The sequence below is a fragment of the Halichoeres trimaculatus genome, unplaced genomic scaffold (genome assembly GCF_033239565.1).
Source record: "Halichoeres trimaculatus isolate MK-OKI-2021-1 unplaced genomic scaffold, fHalTri1.1 fHalTri1_scaffold_9, whole genome shotgun sequence".
NCBI lineage: Eukaryota > Metazoa > Chordata > Actinopteri > Labriformes > Labridae > Halichoeres > Halichoeres trimaculatus.
This window is the reverse complement of record NW_027437188.1, coordinates 6,617,806-6,642,630: the sequence shown is the minus strand read 5'-3', so window position 1 is coordinate 6,642,630 and position 24,825 is coordinate 6,617,806. Positions and strand designations below refer to the sequence as shown.

Genomic DNA, 24,825 nt, shown 5'->3' with positions numbered 1-24,825 from the left:
GTTATTGGAATAACAGATGAGCTTTTCTCATATGAGCATTATGTAGGATTGATTTAATCACTTGAAATATCTGAAATATTTAACAATTGTTTGAACATCAGGAAAGTCAAACGGGAAAAAATAAACTCAAAACAAAACCAAAAGACAGGCTGTTCAATACAGTTTCATTGACATACTCAAAAGAACATCAGAGTTCAGAGCTGAGGATTTTATAATGCGACCAAAAATAGCTTTCCATTATTCTAAAGCACTGTGAACTGTTTTAGATTTTAATTAGACAAACATCGTGTCAGTCCTAGAGTCTGAGCCTTTGGCAAGTTACACGTATATAATGTCAGACTGACTCCTATCAAAGGCAGACTTCTGAAGTTAGTTTTTACAAAGATTCTTTGGGGCGATGCTGGAGTGCAGAATCATCTTTTCAGCACAGATAATTGACCCAAAGGAGAGCGATTACAAAGCCTGTGTCATCAGTGCTGTAACAAGCAGTGTCAATTATCACGGCTTTGCCTGACACTGCAACCTTTCCCTCTAGGCAACAACATGGGGAAGGAATCAGAAAAAGCAATTAAAAGTAGACTGTTGTGAAAATGAAGAAGGAATAGCTTGAAGAAACATGAAGAAACTTTTCTTATTTGTCTTCTTTTTTAGATTTGTTTTGTGGGGATGAGAAGAATTTGATTTCACTTGTTGGCATCATCCTTGTAAAAAGCATGTTCAGTCACCATAAAAAGGGGATCTGAATTACAGGGTGCTTTTCAGTGACCTAAATCTTACAGGGCTGTAATGTGGCTACTGGGACACAGACCTAGATTTAATATGATGGGACTTATGGTCCAGCTTTCAAAAAGGCTAATGCCACTTCAAGCAGAAACAGATTTTCAGAAATAGTCCCCTTTTACTGCAAGAAGGCAGCTTGGAGACAAATGTAAGAGCCAGATAGGCGTTAATCTTTCACTCCACACTGAGCAACCAGATCATTAGAAAGTCAGAGAACAAGAGGTGAAGCCTGCTTACAAAGCGACTTCTGAGAAAAGTATGTTACACAAGACCGGCTGAGAAACTGAATTACAAAACCTGAAACTGATACTGCTGGGGTTTGTGGAGTTTAATCCTGCAGCCTGCGTCATGACCTTTTAATGATAAAAAAGACAGACCCGAAATGTTTATCCAAGCCAGTCCAGCACAGCGGCTGTTCAAAAAGAATAATCCCAGTGAGATTAACCCCTCGATAGCCAGCTTAGGCAAAAGAGTTTAAAGGTTAAGGATGGCTAAATCTTGACTTGGGGGAAACCAAGCTATACTCGACATGTGAGAGAAAAACAAGCAGGCGAAAATCAGTTTGGATTCACTGCTGGGCGGCTCCCTGTAGAGAGCAACTGTTAGAGAGGATATAAGTCAGGTTATGGTTTCTGTTCATTTTTGATCTGGGAGGAAATAGGATACAACACATTTTTCAAAGAGGAACTGACCATTGCCTGAGTATGCTTATCACACTAAGGGTTGAAATAAACTTGTTAGATTACTTGGATATCTAAACTTAAACTCTAACAGTCAGGGAGAGGAAAACATATGCTTCACACCAATTCCCCATTTTTCCTTTAAATATTTCTGCAGCATTTGGAAAACCTGTGTTTGCATATTTGTGTCTTTTTTTGAAGAAGTGAAAGAAGCCCATTTCTATTTTTTTTTTTTTTTATTATTATTCTTTTTTTTTATCTGAAGAATCAGTGATGGATCACGGTGGTAGTTTTGCCACAAAATATGGAAATGATTCCAAGTATATTGTGGCTGTACGAGGGGGCCTGTGTATGACGACATGATTACATATTTGAAGATGTCTTGGGATCATATTCACAAGTCATAATTTTGTTTCTAAAAGCTCAAACTCAACAAGGTGTGACGTGCTTAATGGCATTCCCAAAAATAGTGGAGTCCAGGGAATCTTGTTTAAGATATTGTACATTTGTAATTGAAAAAGCTTACATTAAAGGTCCCATATGGTGCACAAATCACTTTATTAAGTCTTTCAGTGAAATTTGTGGGTCTTTGTCTTTCGTCCCAGCCAACAAAATGTGATATTTAATGACAAAACCTGTACTTAGTAGTGCTTGTGAATGTAAAATCCTGACCTAAAACGAGCTGTTTGGATTTTGGGGATTTGCAAACATCAGCGATTCCCTTCTTTGACCAATCAGGAGCAAGTCTGACTTGATTGGTCCACCAGAGCAGATACCCCCAAACCCCCTCCCCGTCCACTCCCCTCTCCCCTGTTGGGGAGAAATCTCTCCAGAAATGGGGAGGAGAATGTCAAAGTTGAAGAGCCATCACTGCTCTGTTTTTGGCTGTAAACAACCACATAGTTCCATGCACAAGCTTCCCATCTCTGAAGTAGACAAGACTAAGTGGCTAGAGTTCATTTATCAAGGAAATGTGCCAGCTACACTCAGTAAAACTGTGCATTTGCATGCTAGTCACTTCCCGGCCGACTGCTTTCTAACTTTGGACAGTACAACAGAGGGCTAGCGAATAGACTGGTTCTGAATCCAGGCGCATTACCAACCATCCACCAACAAACCTCTGACCCTGAAAATGTGAGTATTTTAAATGCTGTGTGCTGTGGAGCAGATGTAAGAGCTTTTCCTCAGTGTCCCCACTGTCTCTGTGTTAGCTTCAGGATGCTAACTTTAGCTGCGGTTAGCCTGTTGTTTTAGCCTGTAATGTCACGGTAAACGAGCTTCGCTGTTTTCTAAACATTGTGCACTTGGAGCTCGTAGCGCCGCTCTCAGTGTTGCAGAAGAGCGGGGCGGTATCAGCGGTGGCTCATTTACATATGAAGGTCACGCCCACTGAATCAGAGCGTTCTGAACAGAGGGGCTATGAGAGCCTGGAAACAATGCTGCTGTGCTTGATTTATTGGCTTTTTGGACCAAAACATGTTACTACCATTTCATGACGACATCAATGATCCATATTAAACTTCAGAAAAGGAGCAGAATAAGGGACCTTTAACAAGAGCAAGAGCTCCAAATTGACTCAGGTCTTTCTGTGTCTGCAGCAGGCTCCTGGACTCCTTTGACCAGTCTGTGGTGGCCAGTGCACTATTCCCTGCTGTGGTGTGCTGAGATGGTGGCATCAGGGCTCGTGAGGCCATCATGGTCAACAAGCCTGCTCTATGGTTTGACTGAAGCTGAGCAGTGTGGAGTGGCTGAGTGGAGGTCATCCTACATAACCCCTCTCACCCTCTCTATAGCGAGCTGTGGTAGATGGGAAGCTCCTTCAGTCAGTGCATCATCACCACAGAGGTGTATGACTGAATACTCCAGGCACTCCTTTGTGCCCGCTGCCCTCAGACTTCTCAATTACTCTGGAAGCTTCTGACTGTCCATACACTGAGCAACCCCCACCCCATTCCTTTCTGTACCTCCAACTGCACCTTAACTCACTTTATGTCACTTTATTCTGTACTTTAAATTCTGCTTCAGGTTGTACAATGTTCTTTAATTTACATGTATCTATTATGGTCTTGGTTAATTTTATTTTTTCATTTTTTATTAAATTCAGCAAATGCTATTTAGGTTTCTTCCACTTTTATCTCATTGTGTTTCATTTGTTAAATTCATTTATTGTACTACATTTTTTACATTATAACCCTGGGGAATCGATAAAGTCTTATCTTATTGTCATTAGCTGTGTAGCTTTGTTTTACTGTCTTTTCTTGTGTTCATCCGTGTGACATTTCAGTGCAAATTAAAATAACTATTTTAGCTTCTCTTTTACTGCCATGTTGCTATGGCTCAGCAACAGTGTTGTTATTCAATTAACACTTGGCACTAAGCCAACTCACATGACTTCACATCTTAAGATAAAGGTGATATATTGTTCAAGTGCTTGGATTATGTTTGGAAGTGAAGCACTGCTTTCCTTTAAAAAAAAATACTGTTTAATAAACCAAGAACTAAAAAAAAAAAAAACAATTAAAACTGACTTTTTGTGTTGTTACTTAGAATTAAAAAAAAGGAAGATATTTAAAGGGATACTCAAACTCAAAGAAAAAGCATCACGAAAGCATAAATCAAGAGTTTGCCGTGCACACTCGCTCCATCATTTCACAGGCTATTCATGACAGGAATTCATCCACAAGTTACAAGCTGAGAAAAGCACTTCATTAGTTTTGCAGTGGGGTCATTCAAGATACTTGGCTGCCTGCAGCACCGTCATCTTCAAGTTTCAAGTTCACTTGTTCAAATAGAGTGGGTACCATAATCCAGCTTTCTAAATAAAAACTACATTTACACTAAAATCGTTGCTTGGGTAAAACACTTTTTAAAAATTAGCTTAGCTGAATGGTAGGACCATCTGTAGCAGTGGTTAGATTTTCTTCTACACCAGCTCTCGGCCCAGTAAACTGAAATAACCAACTATGACTAACTCTCAACAAGTGTCTCACACAGCACCTCTTGGAAAAAAAAAATATATATATATATATATCCCTTTAGATTTATATTTCTTTATGTTGATGACAGTGGCTTCCACTGTTGGCCTCAGCAGTGCTGCAAATCAGAGAGTTTGAAGCATGAACGAACAGAAAAGATGTTGTTTGGTTATTTATGCAACGTGACACATTTCAGGGCCCTCTGGTAAAAATAAATTCCCTTTCTCATTTCGGTAGCGAGGTCTGGCCGTTGTGTGTTCTGTCACAGCGGTTGTTCGGCCACATACTGTTTTCCCCACTCCAGCATCCCTCCGCTTGCGCCATGAATGTCACGACTTCAGCCACAGGCTCAAGGAAAGGAGTGCCGGCCTTATTACGCCCCGGGGTCACCAATATCCCCTCAGCCTTCACAAAAAGCCAGCTTATGGAATCAGATGCACTGAGTGGCTCGACAAATTACTAGCCAACGGCCTCCCACCCCTTTTTCAAGTTCTCGCATTTGAGCCCTCGTGTTCCCTTCCGCTTCCCCCTCCTCCCACAGCCAATTTGTCAGGTGGAAACTGGGTGTGAAAAATGATTGTGTTTTTCAATGAAGCCACAGGGGTCCGGGTTGGAGTTTATCGCAGCGTGACGGACAATAAATGAGACTGATCACTTGTGCCCACATGATACATGGTAAACATCAAACTAATGATGTCACTGAGTTATTACTACAGACAATTATTCCAGGATCATTTATTTGACATAATGTTTAAAAAGTGGAGTCAGGATGAAAGTGCTTTCTAAGACAGGGAGATCTAATGGCTCTGGTCCTGGCTGAGCTGAGAGCCTGTTGTTATATTTACACCTGCGTATAGCAAAGATCCACTCAATTGGATTTAGAAGGTGAAGCAAATAGACATGACCTCTGTCGAGTTCAACCGTTATGGCGCCAAGTGGCGGGATTAAAGCGGCTAGTGCACTTGAATGGACGGCACCTGCAGGAATCTATTAAAGGGATTTACCCAGTTTGCATGTGTGTAGGCAGTTGGGCGCGTGTGTGTGTGCACATGTGAGGAGCCGTGGTTGTCTGTCTGCTCTTGGGCTCCCTGACAGCTCGTATTAGAAAGGTCTATCCCCTAATTGCATTCCCCCATTCCCACACTCATTATGCAAGAGTGGGTGCAAGGATTGTAAATACAGCATGAGGAGTGGAGAGAAGACAGAGTGAGGGTGGGAGCCAAAAATCAATGTGATTGAGTGTTCTGTGCACCGACTGTTATACCCCAGACTTCCTCACAGTACATTCAGAGAAAGAGGAAGGGGGGGGGGGGGGGGGGGGGGGGGAAGCGCCTTGTTTACAATAACAAGCCCAAATCCCTGTGCATTGAAAGCCTTCCACTAACACATGGCTGAGATCACGTGGTACCTGCCCAGCGGTATCACAGTACCACTGAGCTGACAGATTGCTTTGTCTAGGAGGTGATTAAGTGGGATGCGGGGCTTTTATGGACACAAAAACTGACTCTGCGTAATAGACAAAGGTTGCGGGCACGCAGCTGCAAACAGGAATGTTCAGCTGTGGAGTTTGAGTAAATTAACGCCTCATCAAACTGATGCAGCTTGTAAAACGTAAACAAGACATCAGAGTGTTCTGCGTCTCATCGCAGCCTCCTCTTCCTGTATGAGCCCGAAATGACCGTTAGCCCCACACAGTCTGCACCTCCGGACTCCGTGACGCACTTCGCCGTATCAAGACAAGAGGTTCTTGATTCAAGCGCAAAGAGACAGCGTCAGTGACCAGTGTTGGTACCTCTGTGCGCAGAGGCTTTTAAACATTCTGATGCAGGCATGTAAATGCATCTATTGCAGGATGAGACATTGCTGCAAAAATGCGCGTAATACCAAGCAGGAATAGAGCAAAAGGGATTACAGAGCACTTTATAGCCTGTACAACAAGCTGGATCTAAACACCGACACTGACAATCCGCTATAAATATCACGGGGTTTTCTTTTAGGGCTGGTTGGACAAAAGTTGGCACGAAAGTCAACTCTCATCCAAATTCTTTTAATCTTTGTTTACTTTTTAAGAGTGTTGAGACTGCACACGATAAGAAGATATAACCAAAGATTTTTTTTTTTTTTTCCGAGCAGATCAACACACTCCTAAACTGACCGCCTCCTGCGCGGAGGTTGCGGAGGATGCTGCCTTGCATCCGCGAAGAGAGGAAAGTTGGAAGCTGACTGCACTCTTACCTTATAATCGCTGTGTCGCCCTGGCGGATGGTGATGTTGTCGGTTGCCCGCTGCATGTCCACACTCCGGACGGGGAATCCTGTGGGGATAAGACACAGCAGTCTGAAAAAAGAAGCCTGCAATTGCCTCCAGCACGATTTGCGTCCGACTTGCATTTTAAAGCACAGCAGGAGCGCGCTTTTCGGCAGCAATAAATCCAAGAAGGGGTTTAAAAAGCGCGCAGTAAATAGTAGTTGTCCAGACTAATCGGAAACGTGAGATGCCTTAAGGTCCAGAGCAGTCCCAAAAGGTACAGGTCTCAGAACAGAGTTTTAAAGGCGCGAAATCCTCGCTCTGTAATCCAATGATGCGCAATACTCTCCGCGTAACGGGACGGCACAGCCAGCAGCAGCGATGGAGAGAGGCAGGCTTCTGCTCAGAGTCTGGGAAAATCACCCCCCACCATCTCTCTCCCTCTCTCTTTTTTCTCTCCCTCCCTCTCTAGCTCTCCCTCCCTCCCTCAGATTATCCTGCCGTCTGGGCTGTGATGCTCCCCTTATTGGTTGTCAGGACAACAGCACCACCTGAGGTCCCTTTTTGTGAGACACAGCTGAGAGAGGACCGGGGAATAAGGAGTGAAAGAAGTAGAATAAAAGGTACCGAGGTGGCCCATGGGGGTAATGATGCCAGGAAACCCGCGTCCTGACTGTAGCACAGGTGATAATCTATACACAACTTTCTGCTCTCATTCCTCCCCTGAGGTGAAGCCACGCAGAATGACACTCTCAGCGTGGATCACTACGGCTGAAAGTTATCATTAGTCTTCAAACATATTGTATGCACACCTATCTTGTTTTCTACAGCAGTGTCTTCAAGGCTTTTTGCCGAGGCGATTTTCATTGCGCATTGAATCCTGCAGTGGCTAAGTCTCTCCTGCTAATTATGGTTTGACGTGGTAAAATCATTAAGCTCAGCGTGTTGGTAGGTAGCCTGCAGTGAAACTTGGAAAACATAGTCTTGAAACTGTTTGTAGTAATTACCTCCATATATTTTCTACTTTGTGCTTGTCTGTTTAGCTGAATGTATTTGTTAGGTAAAGTGAGAGGAAAACTCATCCAACACGTATGTCAACACCGAGATATGAATAGCTTAAATTAACATGTCTAGACCAGTGGGAGGCTGTAGCTCCAGCAAGAATTACATCAACTGTCAAAATAAGTAAAAAGACTGAAGACTGAAGTTGCTTTGACTCTTAACACAAGAAGATATTGAAAACTGCTTCTTTCATTATTAAAGTATCATTTAAGATTTTAATAATAGAATTTAATCTGATTAAAACAGCTCATAAAAAGTTGTTTTGTCTATTGCTTATTATCAAGTTTGCACAAAATGAATGGGGTCTGGCTGCAGCCCCTGCCTCTGCAGAGCTCCACAGTAAAGCAGATCTCCATGGACAGCCAAGAAGTGATGTCATTTGTTATGGTCATTGTGCCCAGAGACTGAAAATGACACCATAATGATGGATTTTCCATTTTCCAATACCTAAATAGATTAGCTTTAACTGCCGTGGTGGCTGTGGTGCTGAGTAACCTGAATAATAAGTAATATGAGGTATCTTGAACCAGTGTAAAATTTAACCAAACCCAGTTATTTTGACATTTTTTGCATGCAATTCTTGACTGGCTATGAAGATTCACTATCAAGGTAAAGACCTGATGGTGGAGGTCTGGTGCATGGCCAGATCTGGGCCAAAATCTATTTAAGTATAGTATTCAAGTACAAATATTCTATGACCTCCCACCAATTTGTGGTCTGAGACTTCAATTAAAAACAGGTAAAATATGCATGCACATATTTTTGGTTTTGGTTGAGTGCTGAGGGGTAATGAGCGGAGTGGCATTGTGGGACTTTAGGGCAGGAAGCAACGGAGGCGGGCACCTCGGGTAGCAGGGAGCGGGAAAACTGGCCACTCAACTGCGCTCGCATAATACCCAAGATCTGATGAAGTAGATGCAGAGATGCTGAAAACCGTAGTCACACACATATATTTATCTTTGTTTCTATAGGTTTTGTGTACATTATAACTTGGTAGTCCATGAGAGTTGTTCCCAAAGTGAAAGTCAGGATTGGACCTCCCTGAAGACTTGAGTTTAGGGGATAGGGGAGTGGCAAAATGCTGTCCAAAATAATAATAATAATAATAATAATAATAATAATAATAATAATAATAATAATAATAATAATAATAATAATAATAATTATAATAATAATAATAATGAAAAAAAATAATAATAATAATGAAAAATAATAATAACAATAATAATAATAATAATAATAATAATAATAATAATAATAATAATAATAATAATAATGAAAAAAATAATAATAATGAAAAATAATAATAACAATTTTATGATTTTGTGTGAACATCATCTTCTGTAAGAACAAAAATGATGGTGAAATGTTATGTAAAACCATCAAACAGAAGATGTGTGATTTGTTTTTTTACATTTCAGCAAGATGTGCACATACAGTGGGTAGTCTAATTGTTTACTGTTTTGCTTAATTAAGTATCCCAGGCTGTTTCCTTTGATTGTTTTTTAATTGTATTTTTAGAATATTCACACTGCAGGAGGGTCTCTCTTCTCTCACACCAACATTTCGCGGGTTTAAAGTCCAAGTACGCCTCAAATCTGCCTCTTTGCCTTATATTACAGCGACAGAAGTAAGGTTGATTTAAGCATTGCTAGCATGGTATGTAACGGTAATGGGCTGCAAATTTTGCTTCATAAACAGACGAGTGTCATCACTGAGTGTATTGTAAAGTCCATCGTCGTATGATTACATCAAGAAATGACGGACGTGCAAAGCAACAAACTAACAAGAATGGTGTGGGAGTTTTCAGTGCCTCAGATGTGGATAACACATTTTCTATTTCATAAACATTTGCTGCAAGTAATCTTAAAAGAGCAAAAATGCCAAGAAAGCTTTGACAACAAATCTTTGAAGTCACCTGAAAAGTCATCACTGCAACACAGATGCACTGAAGAAATTCAAAGCAGCAGTAGCTGCAGCGTGCATTGGCTCATAGACAGCAGGTCTGCTACTAAGCAGACACGTCCCTCCTGCTGGGATCTGATGTAATCCTCTCCCAGAGTCAGCCTGATGCACAATGTCACTGTCATATGTTTTACTATGGTTATGAGGGATTCTGACACATCCTTACTTTGACCACCCAGATGCTGGTTGAAGACTAACATGTGAAGAAGATAATAGGCTACTGGATGCACTGGACTGTTCCTGTTTGCAGTTACAAAAAGGTATGAAAACAGAAATGCCAAATGGTTTCATTTCCTTGTGTTTAGAAATTCAAGCCTGTCCTATCCTCAGGTGTGCATAGACAACACATTTAACGTATAAAAATGTTGAAACGTTTTGGTAATAGTGTCTGTATTGGTCATCAGGAGCAGGTTATAATCCATATCCTCATCATACAGCCTTTCTCTAAGGGTGTGTGCCTGCCAACACTGCAGAAATGAGCTTCTAGTCTCTCCTCTCACCAATATGGCATGAGCTTAATAGGCCATGATGTGGTGCTCACCGACGATACGCTTAATAAACTGCAGAGTAACAATTTAGACAGAACCAGAAACAGCTTTAATATTAATGAGGATCTTGTTTTTTGTTGTTGTTGTTGTTGTTGTTGTGTAGTGCATCACCTGGTGTTTGGTTAATGAGTAAGGATCAAACATGCAACACCTTCAATCAAAGATTTCAAAGTCTGTGCAGAGTCAAGTGAAAAGCATGCTACCAGCAGATTTGGTGCTACTGTGGAATGATCAGACATGACATCCAGATTGCACAAACTTGCGTGATCACTCCCTCTTATCTTGGAACATAATACAGTTATTCTGGTGCATATACAATAGAGAGTAATCCTGTTCTGAGCCCCAACAGCCTGATTGAACCAGTGCTCGGCTCTGTGGCTAAGCCGCATTCCCAGCATCAGCAGATTCTAAGCACCAGATCAGACGCAAACCACCGTTTTTACAGACGGCCCCCAAACAGCAGCTGTAGCCTGCTGTGACATGTAAGCTTTACAGCTAGATTAGAGAGGGAATGGAAGTGCAGATGAACGCATGGCTGAGGAGGAATTACAGGGAGGTAATTGATATCGGGAGGTGCTAATGTTTGTGTGTAGTTAAGGAGTGCTAAAATGTTTCCAGCGAGGGACGCTTGCAGAGCGGCTCCCTTCTTGGCCCTTAATAATCAGTGCCATTTCCTCAAAGCTTTGGAGGTTTTCGCTATCCTGGAGACTGCACAGTTTATGAAAGAGCATATGCATTAAGACCACTTAAAAAGGGACTACTGGGCTCTGAAGAGAAGAGGAGACACGCTCCTCGCATACAGATTTATACAGGAGCGACTCCTGAGTGGCTTTTAGATGTATTTTTGGCTGCAAATCCTCAGAAGTCTCTTGATGGTCTGAGGTACTATGTGGGCGTGTTTGTGCATGAAGACCTTAAAAGTCGATGCTCAATTGTATTTTTCAATTTGCTGACCCAACAATCAACAGATGTCTACATTCAGCAAGCATGGAATAGGGAATACTCCTCTGTTGGTCAGGTAAGCGGGTACGTGTGTGTGGACATGTGTAATGAGTGGGTATGTTCCTCCAGAGAGATGGAGGAGGGGAGGTCAAGAGCATAGCAGCTTTAACCAGTTCTAAACCAAAGACCAGTGATCCCTCATTCTACCCCACAGTGGAGGACACACACACACACACCCACTGACACACACACAGATGCTGGGAGACAGAGGGATTATTATCATGCTAGTGGGATGCTCACAGTAAGGCAGCGGTGGTTGGACAGCAGAACTGGCCATACATTTTGCTACAGTGCACATAATAGACACTGTACATAATTCCTAATTGTGGAACATGGTTAACTATAATAATAATAATAATAATAATAATAATAATAATAATAATAATAATAATAATAATTCTATGGAGCACAACCTTTTTGCTTATTCAATCCAGAAATGATGATAAACTATCAGCATCCCTCTCTGTGCATCCACAGCAAATACTGCTGCAGTGCGCCACGCAGCCACACCGCTACACTTGGAGAACAATATGCAAAGTACAGTGACACTGATATCACAACTTTTGCACTCTCCTATTGTGTATCCTTCATCCCGTTCCTCCACATGTGAGACAGATGATGAAAGGCAGTGGTTTTAAAGGTATGAACTTCACAGGAAGCAGAGAATTATTTATCACCCAACCTTCATTGTTCAAATTAAAAAGGCGATAATAAAAACCACTACAGGAAGCATATTTATTCCAACACAGCAGACATGTAATGTAGCAAAAAAATCCAGCCTGTGATTCCTCACACTTTGAAATGAAGCAGCCACGCTGCGTTGAAAATTTAGCAGATACCGAGATGTTTACAGGCTGGATTTCAAAGAAGTGCATGTTCCTGATATCCATCAGAAATGCATGACTTGGCCTTGTATAATTTCTTAACACAAGGTCTGTATCAAAGGGCAGGCATTATGGAGTGATTTTATTATTAGACATTAAGAGGTGACCTGACTTTGTCCCCATCTCATTAGTCTCAATGACTGTGGCAGATCGACTCGGCACAGCCCAGCAGATCGAAGAGAACAGACTGAGAGAGGTGGCAAGAAGTATAGATGCATGACTCTGATGCATAAAAAGAATATTTACTTAAGAATACATAAATAAATGAATAAAGGGGCTGCACATTGGCACAACGGTTAGCGCTGCAGCCTCACAGCAAGAAGGTCACTAGTTCGAATCCCAGCTTGGCCAGTGGGCCTTTCTGTGTGGAGTTTGCATGTTCTCCCCATGCATGTGTGGGTTCTCTCAGGGTAATCGGGCTTCCTCCCACAGTCCAAAAACATGCTCATCAGGTTAAGTGAACATTGTCTGACTTTGTGTGTCTGCCCTGTGATTGACTGGCGACCAGTCCAGGGTGTACCTTGCCCCTCGTCCAATGACAGCTGGGATAGGCTCAAGACACCCACAACCCTGAGCAGGATAAGCAGTTTAGAAAATGAATGAATGCATGAAAAAATAAATAAATACATGAGCACTGTCCCTATCACATCAACTTTTTTAAACATTTATGTCAATTCAAGTCAACAAACAACATATGAGGACAAGAAGTCATGGTGGTTCTTAGAGCCTCACAGGAGTGCCCGGAAAAATTTGATCGTAAGGTGGTTTTTGGAAGCAATTGAATAGAGAGCATGTCCAGTAATTACACAAACAGGACCACTGCTCATAAAATGTTGTTCACTTGGTGGTAGAATGATGATGAATTGCATCATGAGAGCGAGTCAGGTGCAGAACCTCATATGTCGGGGAAACTTCCTGGAAAAACCCTGTCCAACAAATCAATTTTCTACAAAAATGTAGACTAGACCAACAGTGCTTATCAGCTAGTCATAGCCCAAGCTTAGACACAAACTAAAGGGAAAGTTTTGCAGAGATACTGTTTGCAGCAGATTGGTCTAAAAAAGGACAAAATGCCACTGTTGATTGGATATGCTTTAAAAGTAATGTACATTCTTCCATGTTAGTAGGTGGCAGCATTTAGCTAACTGCCTTGATACGAAGCTGTAGTGATGCAAGAAATATGTAGCTGTGACAGTGATGGAGAGATTTTTGAAAATAAATAGTCCGAACTTCAGACGAGGCCTGGGCCTTGTACAGCAGAAGCCTGATGAGTTATACCTTTTGTAATAAAAATAATATTGGCAATTTGTTTAACTGACTGATAATTCTAGTGTGGATGAGTTCAAGTGACAACATTTACTTATTAAGACCACCAAGCATGTAGTCAGCATATGGGAAAAGTTGCCTCCAACCAGCTATGCCTGAATATGGATAATTTAGTCTTAATAAAAACATTTTGATTAAAAAAGTAACATTTTTCTACTTTTTTTCTGAAATGAAAACAAGGACAGCTTTGGAGAACACAACCACGTCACACCAGGCTGAAAGCATGATTCATTCTGTGCTAAAAATGGGAATACAGGGCTCCCCTGTACTTTAGAGCCATCCTCTGGTGGACACACAATTACAGGCTTCTTTACCTTCATTTTGAGTTCCTCTTTTTAACACTGGAAGTAGTTACTTTGTCTTATACATTGGTTATACATCTCAAGAGATGCAATGCTAAGGGGCAAAATATTGCAACCAGGATATAAAGTCTCAACGTTCTACAAAGGCTAGTTAGAAGTCACATATGATGACCACATGGATAAAATGACAGTGTTTTGCTAAGTAAATCTTCATGTTGATGATACGACATCTGATCAACATAGTCTGACTCTCAGCATGCTCATCTCTAATCTAAAGCAATAGCACAGAGTAAGCTATTGTGTGGATCGAGCTTTTTACAATCAAAACACCACAACTGACCTGTTAGTCTGACATTAGTGAACCTCTTTTTGGGCCTTTTTTTTTTTTTTTTTTTTTTTTCTGTCGGGAGTTTTGTCAGATATGGTTAACACGGTATTACCACACTAGGCTGACACTGCAGATCAAATATCAAACTGTAACATAGATTTCATATTACTCAGATTTGCCATCTCTATCATATTCATATCACCTTTCTGGGTTTCTCTGTGACTGTTTGATCACAAATACATTTTCTATGGCTTTTGTGCTCATATTTGCTTTTTTCCCAACAGAAAGATACAATTTCTTAAAGCAAAGCTTTCTTAGTGGGGCTATAAAGCCATCTTTTAAGGGCACTTTGTACAGAACAGTTTGTTTGTTACCAGGGAAAGTGTTATCCAGTGTGTGAAAATTGCCACATTACATCTGCTGGGGCTCTGAGGGAGCTTTTTCAGGTTTGTGAAAACAATCCCGATGCTGTGATGCCATCTCAGGGTTATCTTTGTTTGTTCTTAGCAACAACCAATTTGCAACAAGCAGCATGTTACAAAATAAGCGCTTGGAATTTAACAGACAGGAGCTTCGATAGAGAATTAAGTTGTTAAAATGTTAAAGGAAGAATATCAAGTTTCTGGTGTCAAGGCTTTCTCGCTACAACATGCAGTTTATTATACAGTTTTGTTTTATTTTTTATTTAAATGGTGAAGTCATTTTTTTTTTTTTTTTTTTTTTTTTTGTAGTGGCTACAATATCTCAGCCTGTGAAGACTGTCCCAATAACATTAGCTGTGGCTCTGCGTCGTGAAGTAGGTTTTCAAGCTTGTGAAAGTAACCCTGATGCCATGGTGATATCTCAAGGCCATCTTTGTTCGGCCTTGGAGACAACCAATTAAAAACAGGCAGCTTATTTTTCAATCTAGGCTTTAGGAATTTCAAAGACATGAGCTTCTCTGAAGTGAAGGGAAAGCATCTGAAGAGGGACACTTTTGAGGTGCATTATGGGAAGAACGTAATCCCAACTTTCCTAACTTTTAAATTATTCAGAAGACTAAATGTCTGCTGCTGTGATTTTGACATCTTACATACTGGTCACTTTTATGAGCCATGCTGCACTCACAGAGATTAAATAAAGTGCTGTTGAATTTCTCGCAGCAGGTGGTCCATTTGGTCTGCACCCACAATACCATCATGCACTGCAAGTTTGGGGTTCCCAAAAAAAGTTGTTTGTAATCGTTACATATCACAAATGTCCTTTTTTTAATGAAGTTTTGCTGCTTTTTTGATAAACAAGATATGAATGTGTGCTCAACAGCACCCAACAGAGAGAAAGAAAATAAGAAGAAAAGGCCAATAACGAACAAAAGGAATGAAACAGGAGCTTATTAGCATCAGGACGTATTATCTTAAGCTCTAATGGCTGTTTTTTTTTTATTTATTTATTTATTTTTTTTTTTTTACAAATTTTAGCCCTTTTTTCACCTGTCACACACCCTACAGGACCCATGAAGTGATTAACGTTCCAGAGAAAATGAGCTTGACTGTGAATGTGTCACATATGGCGTGGCAGAAAGGCTGTCAAACTGCTGTGAAATATCACGCTGAGTGCTAATTGTAGGGAACTCAAAGTCTGTCCACTTAATGTCCAAAGAAGGCAGTAACTTAAGGAGACAGAGAGGAGAAAAGTATCGCGTCACTTTAATCATGCAGCCACAGTAAGAAAAAAGTAAAAAAAAAAAAAGGGTCAGACTGTGAGGAACAGGACTGCTTCACAATCTAAGAACTCTAGCTGGTCGGTGTACACATATTGTGCTTCATAACCACATTTACTCCTTCATTAGGCCACACACCCAAACTTCAGCCAATATAAACACTGCAAATACTGATCAGAGCAGGCGTCTAAGATTTAGTGTTGCCCACTCAGGTTTGTAGCTAACAGAAGTTTTCAGTTGGTTCAGAATTTGAACATGAACTTTGACCATATATAAGGAAATGTAAAGCACTGAGTTCAGTCTTCTGTGTTTAGACTCAGAGAGCAAGTTGTTGCAGACTGAAGTAAAGTTTTCTGCTCCATCAGCTGATTGAGCTGTAGCTCCTGGAAAGCTCAAAGGAGGAAACAAATTCAGGGAAGGTGATTTCTTTGGTCCTATCACCTTCACTTAAGTAAGTTGGTCAACAATCAGACAAACTGACTGTCTCACTGAACTTGTCAAACATAGTGTTTTAGTGTCCAGCTCAGTAAATCAGAGTTTGACTCCTAACCATCACTCCTCCTCTTTACCCTGAAGCTTGTTGTTTTGCTGTAGAGTTGAAGCCCTATGACCTACCACCTTTGTGCTTAGCACAAAGATTCAGCTAATTAGACTGAAGTAAGCCTGCAAGTTATCTCACATGAGCACTATTTTGGAGTATGACAAAGCATGATGAATGCACAAGTCAGAACGGGGTTAGATTGTGGTAAGATTAATGGGTCAAGCAAAATAAGTTGTTACACTGAGAACAAAAACACACCAGTAGTTGAGTTGCCTTTCAAACATTCTCAAATGACGTTTTAATATAACCATGCAAATTGGGATCAGAAGAAAGCTGGACTTAGTTGGGTATGAGCTGAGAAACCTGAAGATAACCTGAGTAGAACAACCTTGGTCTAATAATTAAACTTTGACTTTAAATTTTAAAAAAAATATTTGAAAAATGCATTTTTGGCTACGTCCACCATTCAGTTGGTTACCACAAAGGCTTCTTAGACAAGAGGAAACATCTTAAAGAACTGGAACAAACTGTCTTTAGGATCAGGATGAACGTTACCATAACCTGATGACAACAAGCCACCACAGTCTGCTCGATCTTACCAAGCTCTTGCTGTGTTGGCCACAGTGAATCTAACTAAACAACAGCTGTTTGTTCAGTTACTTATGTTTGTTGCACTCTTAAAGGAATTACATGTTTACATTTTATTTCCAAGCTTCATTAAAAATAAATAAATAAATAAATAAATAAATAAATAAAAAATAAATAAATAAATGTGACCTTCATCACTGCTATGTTATTTCCAAAGACTGCAATGTTTTGAAAATCTAAGATATTATTTTGTTTTAGGGCTGTCAGCATCAAAACCTTCTGGCATATTCAAATGAAATAGATCATATTCTCTGAGTGAGAGCTTTTGTTACAGATTTAAATGACAGGTTTAATTTCAGATATTGCATGCAACAACTTTCTGCCAAATCAAATTAGTTACATTTTATCTCATCATTTGACATTTTACCATTTACTTGTGGCTTTTCTCTGGAGGCTGCCAGCTCAGTGGAGTCAGGATGGATTTTTTTTTTTTTTTTTTTTCTGAGTTTCCAAGTCGGAGCTCTGACTTCACTGGCTGCACCAGTGTACCTTCTCAAGTCGGAAGATGGAAAATACCACCCTCTGCATTGTCTAGAACGCAACAAAAGAGCACACTTTTCTTCCACTGTTTCTTTTTTTTCTTCCCCTGTGGGGTTGGGGTTGGGGTTGGGGATACTGAATAATAATAGTTAACTACTAACTTGTGCTCCTAAAAAGAAAAATAAATGAGATGTTGCCAGGGATAACTGGCCATCAGTGAAACATCAACATTATACCTGAATAACTGCAAAACAAATGCACAGAATAAACAGAATGTTCTGCATTTTTTTTTGTGTGGATATCCATGTTGTCCTGGTTTAAATGTTGATCAATGTAAACCTGGGGATCAAAAATGTGCTTAATAGAAGGGCAGATGGTCTTGTAGTCTAGGATGCGCTTCATGAGGTTCGCCCTCGCGCTGGCAGCCCTGGTTCGGCCTGTGGCCTCTTTCCTGCTTGTCACTCCCCACTTAACACTAATTTGAAAGAAAAATAAAATAAATATTATATATATATATATATATATATATATATATATATATATATATATATATATATATATATATATATATATATATATATATATATATATATATATATATATATATATATATATATATATATCACACACACAAAAACAGAAAAGAAAAAAATAAAAAAATAAAAACTGTGGCTTTTGAAAGCGGAAGGTCAAAGACTAAACTGCTGAATTTTGTCAAAGAGGAATGAAGAGGTCTTGCCACTTTATTATAAAATGAACGGACAAAGCTGGAAACATTGTAAATATATATATATTTTTTTTTCTTATACAACTCATTGTTTTCTCCTTTAGTAATTTTGATTGAGATGGGGTTTGGTGTTTTTAAATGTCATTTTAGAACAAAGCTCTTTAAAGGTGAATCATGTTGCAACGCAAATCCTCTATTTTGGGGTTCAAGATCAATACTGGCCTTAACACCAGAAAAAGTTTCAACAAGAGGAGCGATAATGGGATTCTGATTCCTCATCCAGCCCCGTGCTCCTCGTCCATGCTCTGTCTCACCTCTGCATGAAAACAAATGGCACTTGGCTCTGTTGTGAGCTATAGGAGATCAATGAGCCAGGCTGCACGCATCCCTCTTACTTGTTTTTTTTTTTTTTTCCTCTCAATGCCAAACACACTTTGTGTCAAACAAGAGTATGCTGCACGGGCCAAACATAACACACCTCTGTACACACGTGTGTGTCTGTGCACTGGACTAAAACCACCGAGACAAGAGATAAAACGAGAACAAGTTTCTTTCCCTTTATAGAAAAAGAGTGCATGCATAATTTGCCCTGGCATTCCTATCAAAACCTGAGTCTTGGCAGCAAAATGCATGATACACAGGAAAAAGGATACCCAGCAACATACTCAGCAGTATACTGTATCAACACTAACCCACACACACACACTCAAACACACACAAACACAAACAGAAAAACGTACCTTGGCCTGAAGCCTTGCTCTCATCCTTTCTCTGTCAGCAGAAACATGGGATAAGGCAAAACTTTTACTCAGAGCTTTGTTCATTGTCGACAAAACTTGCAAAGTTTGGAGGGAAAATATTATTTAATCTAGTTTGTGTTACATTGAGCTACGATGTCACAATGATGCATCTTGAGAAAAGGAGCGTAACCAAGCAAATAAATGAACAAACTCTGACTAAACATTTCCTCAGAAAGTAAGGTTTGAAATTATTTGGCAGAAGATAAAAGTGGAAAACAATCGCCCATGTGTGTCAGTTTTTTTCTAAGTCTCTTTCCCTTGCTTTTGGTTAGATTAACATCTGAGTAATGTTCTGTATTCCCAGAGAACCCTGTGTGTGCTGGCAAAACGCCTACCTGCAGAGGCTGCCAACACCTACTCGCAGAAGACAACACTCACAAAACACACTTCAGAAGACACATTAGTCATAAAAAATGCACTCCAAAAACAACCTTTAAGGGCTCCTTTGCATAGATGCTCGACCTTGACAAAGTTTGAGTCGGACAGCGAGTGGTTTGCTATGCGAGCAGATGTCTAAATGAACCTGCAGCTCTGATGTTGTTTTCTTTGTGCAGATACGCAAGCTTAACACGGCTGGCAGCTGATGAGTAATTCCTCTCCCTGGATGTTGGATGTTGCTTTTTATTAGATCTACAACTTCGTTATGTTAGCTGTGTGATGTTATCGTGCATAGTTTTCTATGCCGCTTGTATCTTCTGCCTGGGGATCTTGTCTCTGGCCTAGTGAAGTGGGAACTTCTAAAAGGACGCCAATATGGAAGAGCAAAGGACTTCATGCTCTTTCAGCTCTGAGCTGTACAGAGGTTGATTCTGTTTAGTATTTCCTTACATTTTTCAGATATAAAGCAAGAAAGTGATACAAAATAAGGATCAAACACTGACAGTTTCAGACTGTATTTCCAACACTGTCCATTCTGTTGTCAGGCGCCGCCCTGTTGGTTATGGATGCCTGTTGCAGCAGCTCTCTCTTCCTTGTCCTTTTCTTGATATTTTTTCTGTCTCTTTTTTCATCATCTCTGCATTTTAGAGTGGGTCATTACTTTTGCTCATTTGTCGGGCATGGACACCAAACTGGTTTTGTCTTCAGTGATATTTTTACTATTTTTGCTCCTGTGATTGTCTTGAGATCCTACATGTAACCATGGCCGCATTGTTTATATGTCACAAAGGGAAAGTGCTTTGCACATATATTTCTTAGGACAGGTGCATTGGAGGTTCAGGTATCTCGTGGAACAATTTCAAAGAAAACACTCGCACACTGTCCGACTTGCAAAAAAATAATATTTTTTAATTCTGCAATGTTTCTGTCCTCGACCTTCATCAGGCAAACAATTGGATTATTAGATGTCTTATCTATGTAGGACAGTATCAAGTTGGACGGTGTGCAGGTGTTTTCTTTGCATTGTTTATATGTGAAATTAGCTGTTAGCAGCCTGCAGCATGCCAATACTAACTGGTGCAAGGCCTGATGTTTCCCCAGGTGAGGAGAAGGAGGTGAGGACGACATGTCGGTTCTCAGGTCTGAGCTAAGGAGTGACAACATCGTTAGTGGGAACGTAAGATCTATCTCCAATAAGATGGACGAGCTAGCCATGCTAACCCAGCAACAGAGGGAATACCAGAGGGCAGAATAGCATCACGCTAGCACAGACATGGCTAACAGAGCTAACACCAGACACCAACGCCACATTGGAAGAACTTCACCTGCTGTGAGCAGACAGGTTCCAGGAGACAGAGACTGAACAGACTGCTGAATAAGCTCAGTCCTGGACCCTGTGGAGGTGGAGGCTGGCTGACTGGAGAATGATGACCAAGGTGTCATCATCTACTTTCTTATGGACCTTTTTGCACTTTCTATACATTTTGTTTTCTGATTGCTGCTGGTCTCCTGAATTTCTCCTCTGGGATAAACAAGGTATTTTATTTTATTTTATTTTATTTTTTTATTCTATTCTATTCTATTCTATTCTATTCTATTCTATTCTATTCTATTCTATTCTATTATGATATATTATTATATATTATATTATATTATATAATATTATATTATATTAAATTATATTAAATTATATAATATTATATTATATTATATATTATTATTATTATATTATATTATATTATATTATATGAAAAAGTTGCAAAACTGCTCCAGAAACCACTGAGTGAGGCTGCCGAGACTAAATTGATCTTTCACAATCTTACAGTGTATTGGTTTTCTCTGTAATGCCAGTTGCAAAATAAGTCAAAATGTATGAAACCAGACAGGAAACAACTTATTCCCCCATGTGTTTATGACCTTATTATTTATGAGATTGAAAAACCCAAACCAAGAAAACTTACTTGGAAAAAGCTGATAGACAAAATCCGATGTGAAGAATCCAAAAAGTCCAAAAAGACGAAAATTTCACTAAAGTCAAGGGCAAAATCCACACAAGAAACACTGGTGATGATGAAGGGATGACACAGGAGAACACACCGGAAAGACTCAGGCCATGTCCACATGTAACCAGGTATTTGGGAAACCGCATATATCTTTACAAGTTTAGGACTATCATCCACACAAAACTACAGTTTTACATCACTAAAGACAATGTTTCCTGAAAATTCCAGCCAAAGTGAAGATTTTGGAAAACTTTGGTTTCATGGATTCAAACACCAGGGAACTGAGTTTTTGGTTGAGAGGTGGGTATATGCTATTGAAAATACCAGGCCACAATGCACACAGGCTAATCAACACACAGGTGTGACACAGACACAGGTGGAACTAATTAGAGTAATCAATCTAGGAGAGAGACAAGTGGAGTCAAAGTAAAGCAGACACAGGGTACACATACTCCAAATGAAAACAGGAATCACTCAAAACTGAGAGAAATAAAAAATACATTAGAAAGCAAAGAGTGGAATGGAAACTGAAATACACCACATGATAATACAAAACACAACTGGAGAAAGGTACGACACAAATAAGAGGGGGGGGGGGGAAACTAAGAAGAAAAAAAATATTTAGGATAGTGGAAAATGAAACAAAGCTACATGTGATCTTACTAACTCAATTAATGGCTGCAAGCACTCTCAATCTTTACACCATCAGCAACATGTTTGAATCACTTAGGCCGATCAAAGCCTATCATCTGAGGCAAAAGCAACTGTACTGTAGATTACACGTTGCACCCCAGGCTGTGATCCAGGAAAAAGGTATACATTTATTTATTTCCTTTTTTTTTTTTTTTTCCAAAAAATGTGGTCCAATCTGCTTCAAAAGGAACAAAAAATAGAAAGGGATACCGTTTAAAATGCAGGGTGAGGAGTCCATGAACTAATCATTGTAGCACTATGTCTATGTCTGTCTTACCAGCAATTGTTCTAATTTGAGGCGAGATCGAAATGTGTTTGAAGGGGAAAAAAACAAAGTTTTTTGATTCAATTTTATTATAAGTTTAACACTAATACACACCCTCATATATCATGGGTTAGATCGTTAACTACCAACTTTCCAGTGAGTACTGTATGTACATGTTTTGTATGGTTTTCAAAACAGCGTAGCAGCCTTATTTGTTAGATGTGGCGAACAATTATAAACATCTGGTGCATGAACAACACAGCCTGCAGGAATGCATGCATAAAGCCAAAGGTCCAGTACAGCATTTAGTATAATGCGTTTTAGGGAAGAAAAATTTGCAGTCCATGGCTGGGCACACACTGGATGATTTCAAGGCAGATTAAGGGCCTGATTTACCACCCTCAGTGATCAGGGGGTGAGTCTGGGGGCATGACCTGATTCAGGGCTCTTCATATCTGACATTACATATCCAAATAATCTTCAAGTGTCTGACCCAAAGCATACTCAACATTTAGGTGTTTAGAGTTTTATCGAAAACAATTCATCAGATGTTTGAAAATGTTAACTTATTTTGACAGCTGTGATGTGTTTAACATCATGTTGAACACAACAAACATCCATATAACTGTTTGGGTTCAACTATCAATGTAAAAGTCTGATTAGAAGGTTGTGTGATGAACTGCTATAGTACTCTGAGAATCTCTTTTATATGGAAACAAAACTGGAATTGTAACATAAATGAATCAATTTTTAATTACACTGAACTGAAATGATTGAGCTGAAGGGATCAGGCTGAATCAAAGTCAAAATCACGTCAGGACCACATGAATTGACATTAATTACAATCAGTGTTGATATTAGATCTTTCACTGTAATGTTATATATTTGTTTTTTTTATCTGACTTTGTGTTGGAGTCACTTCAACAGCTTAAATTTATTTTTGTTTTGTCCTTATTTCTCCTCTCTGCCTCCACCTCTTCCCTGATATAAGCTTTGCCAAAAGCTGTTCTGGTCTCCAGCCACACTTGAAATACTTCACCACAGATCTGGATCCCCAAAGGTAAAACATTTCCTTAACTACCATGAGATCCGTTTTCTCCCCTCCAGTGTTTTTTTTTTTTTTTTTTTGCCTTTTGTTTTCACCGCCAGCTGCTCACTCAGTTATTTGGGCTTAGCCCGTGTTTGACCTGGCCAAGACGTAATTGCACCAAACTTCCAAAATAGTATCATTAGTTAGAGCCCAGCAGCTTGAAGCAGCACTGACCAAGTTCAGCCCTTTGTGTTTCCAGGCCATTTACAGCTTCTCACTTCATTAGGTGGTAAAATAAGAGGGCACGGGTCTGCAAAATTACCCAGCATGACGTAAAAATAGGTTGCATGAAATATAGACATTGCTGTACATTTAGAAAGCTCATACAAGGCATAGAAAAAGGAACTGGAATGGCAGAATAAGCTGTCGGGCATTGGCAGAAAAGATTTGGCAATTTTTTTTCAAGGACACAATCCACACTCAGCTCTGCTGCTCATCTCACAATTTTTGCATGTTACTTTCAAAAAAAAAGGGGACCATTTAAAAAGGAAATATACCCTTTCACTGTTTATAAAGCATTGCAGCTGCACACACATTTTGTCAACAGGTCAAGGGACGTGAGGGTGTTACCCACCAAAAACTGCAGTGTTATTTATTTATTTATTTATTTATTCATTTATTTTTTAAATTCAAATTATTATTTTTTTATTTATTTCATTTTATTTTATTTTAGTTATTATTATATGTATATTTTTACTAAAAATAGCACAAATTTGACGGATAGTAAAAGTTATAGGTTTGTAAAAAATCGGTGTGTTAATGGAAGACATGAATGAGTGGAGAGACATTCAGTGGGCTGATGTTTTTGGTGAAGTACAGCATGAACCCCAGAGAGGAGTTTAAACACAAAGGTCCCTCATTGCTTATGACTGCATTATCTGTTGACACTGAGACTGTGGAGTACAAAGATATTACTTGTTTCAATAACCCAAGAACCTTCCCTAATCAAAAATAGCACACAGACTGCTGAGTCTGAGACTGGGGTCATAATAAAAGAGACAGAAAACTATGTACAGATGGAGACATAAACCGAATTTATCAGAATATTAATGGTTTTGTATTTTAAGATTTCTAAAAAAGACTTGTTAAAAGATTGATAATATACTGTCATTTTATGTTGAACTTAAAATCTATTTCTGTTCATTATAATTTATAGGTTTACTTTTTCTGTACTCTCCATAGTGAGACCAAACTTAGTCATAATCTCTGCCGAAATCAGCTAAAAAAAAAATAAAAAAAATCACAAAGTAATAACTGGAATAAGAACACTGGCCGATAATGTTGCTTATAAGTGTTCAGAGGTTGAATAAAGGCAACAAATTTAATAACACAGCTACAGACATCACTGGTGTTTCAGTGTCAAGTGTGACCCTGTTATCTGGTGACTCTGCCCATCACTGAC

General features: G+C 39.6%; 1 protein-coding gene across 2 annotated transcripts in view; it reads right to left on the bottom strand.

The window, feature by feature from the left end:
- Nucleotides 1-24,825, bottom strand: part of lsamp (limbic system associated membrane protein) — a 687,086-nt gene that overhangs the window by 379,679 nt on the left and 282,582 nt on the right. The window contains exon 2 of one of the 2 annotated variants that reach the window (XM_074679520.1): nt 6,671-6,749. In XM_074679520.1, the coding sequence (XP_074535621.1) occupies nt 6,671-6,749 (79 nt within the window). Of the gene's footprint in view, nt 1-6,670; nt 7,082-24,825 lie in introns of those variants that run through there. The other variant, XM_074679519.1, reaches the window with a different exon arrangement.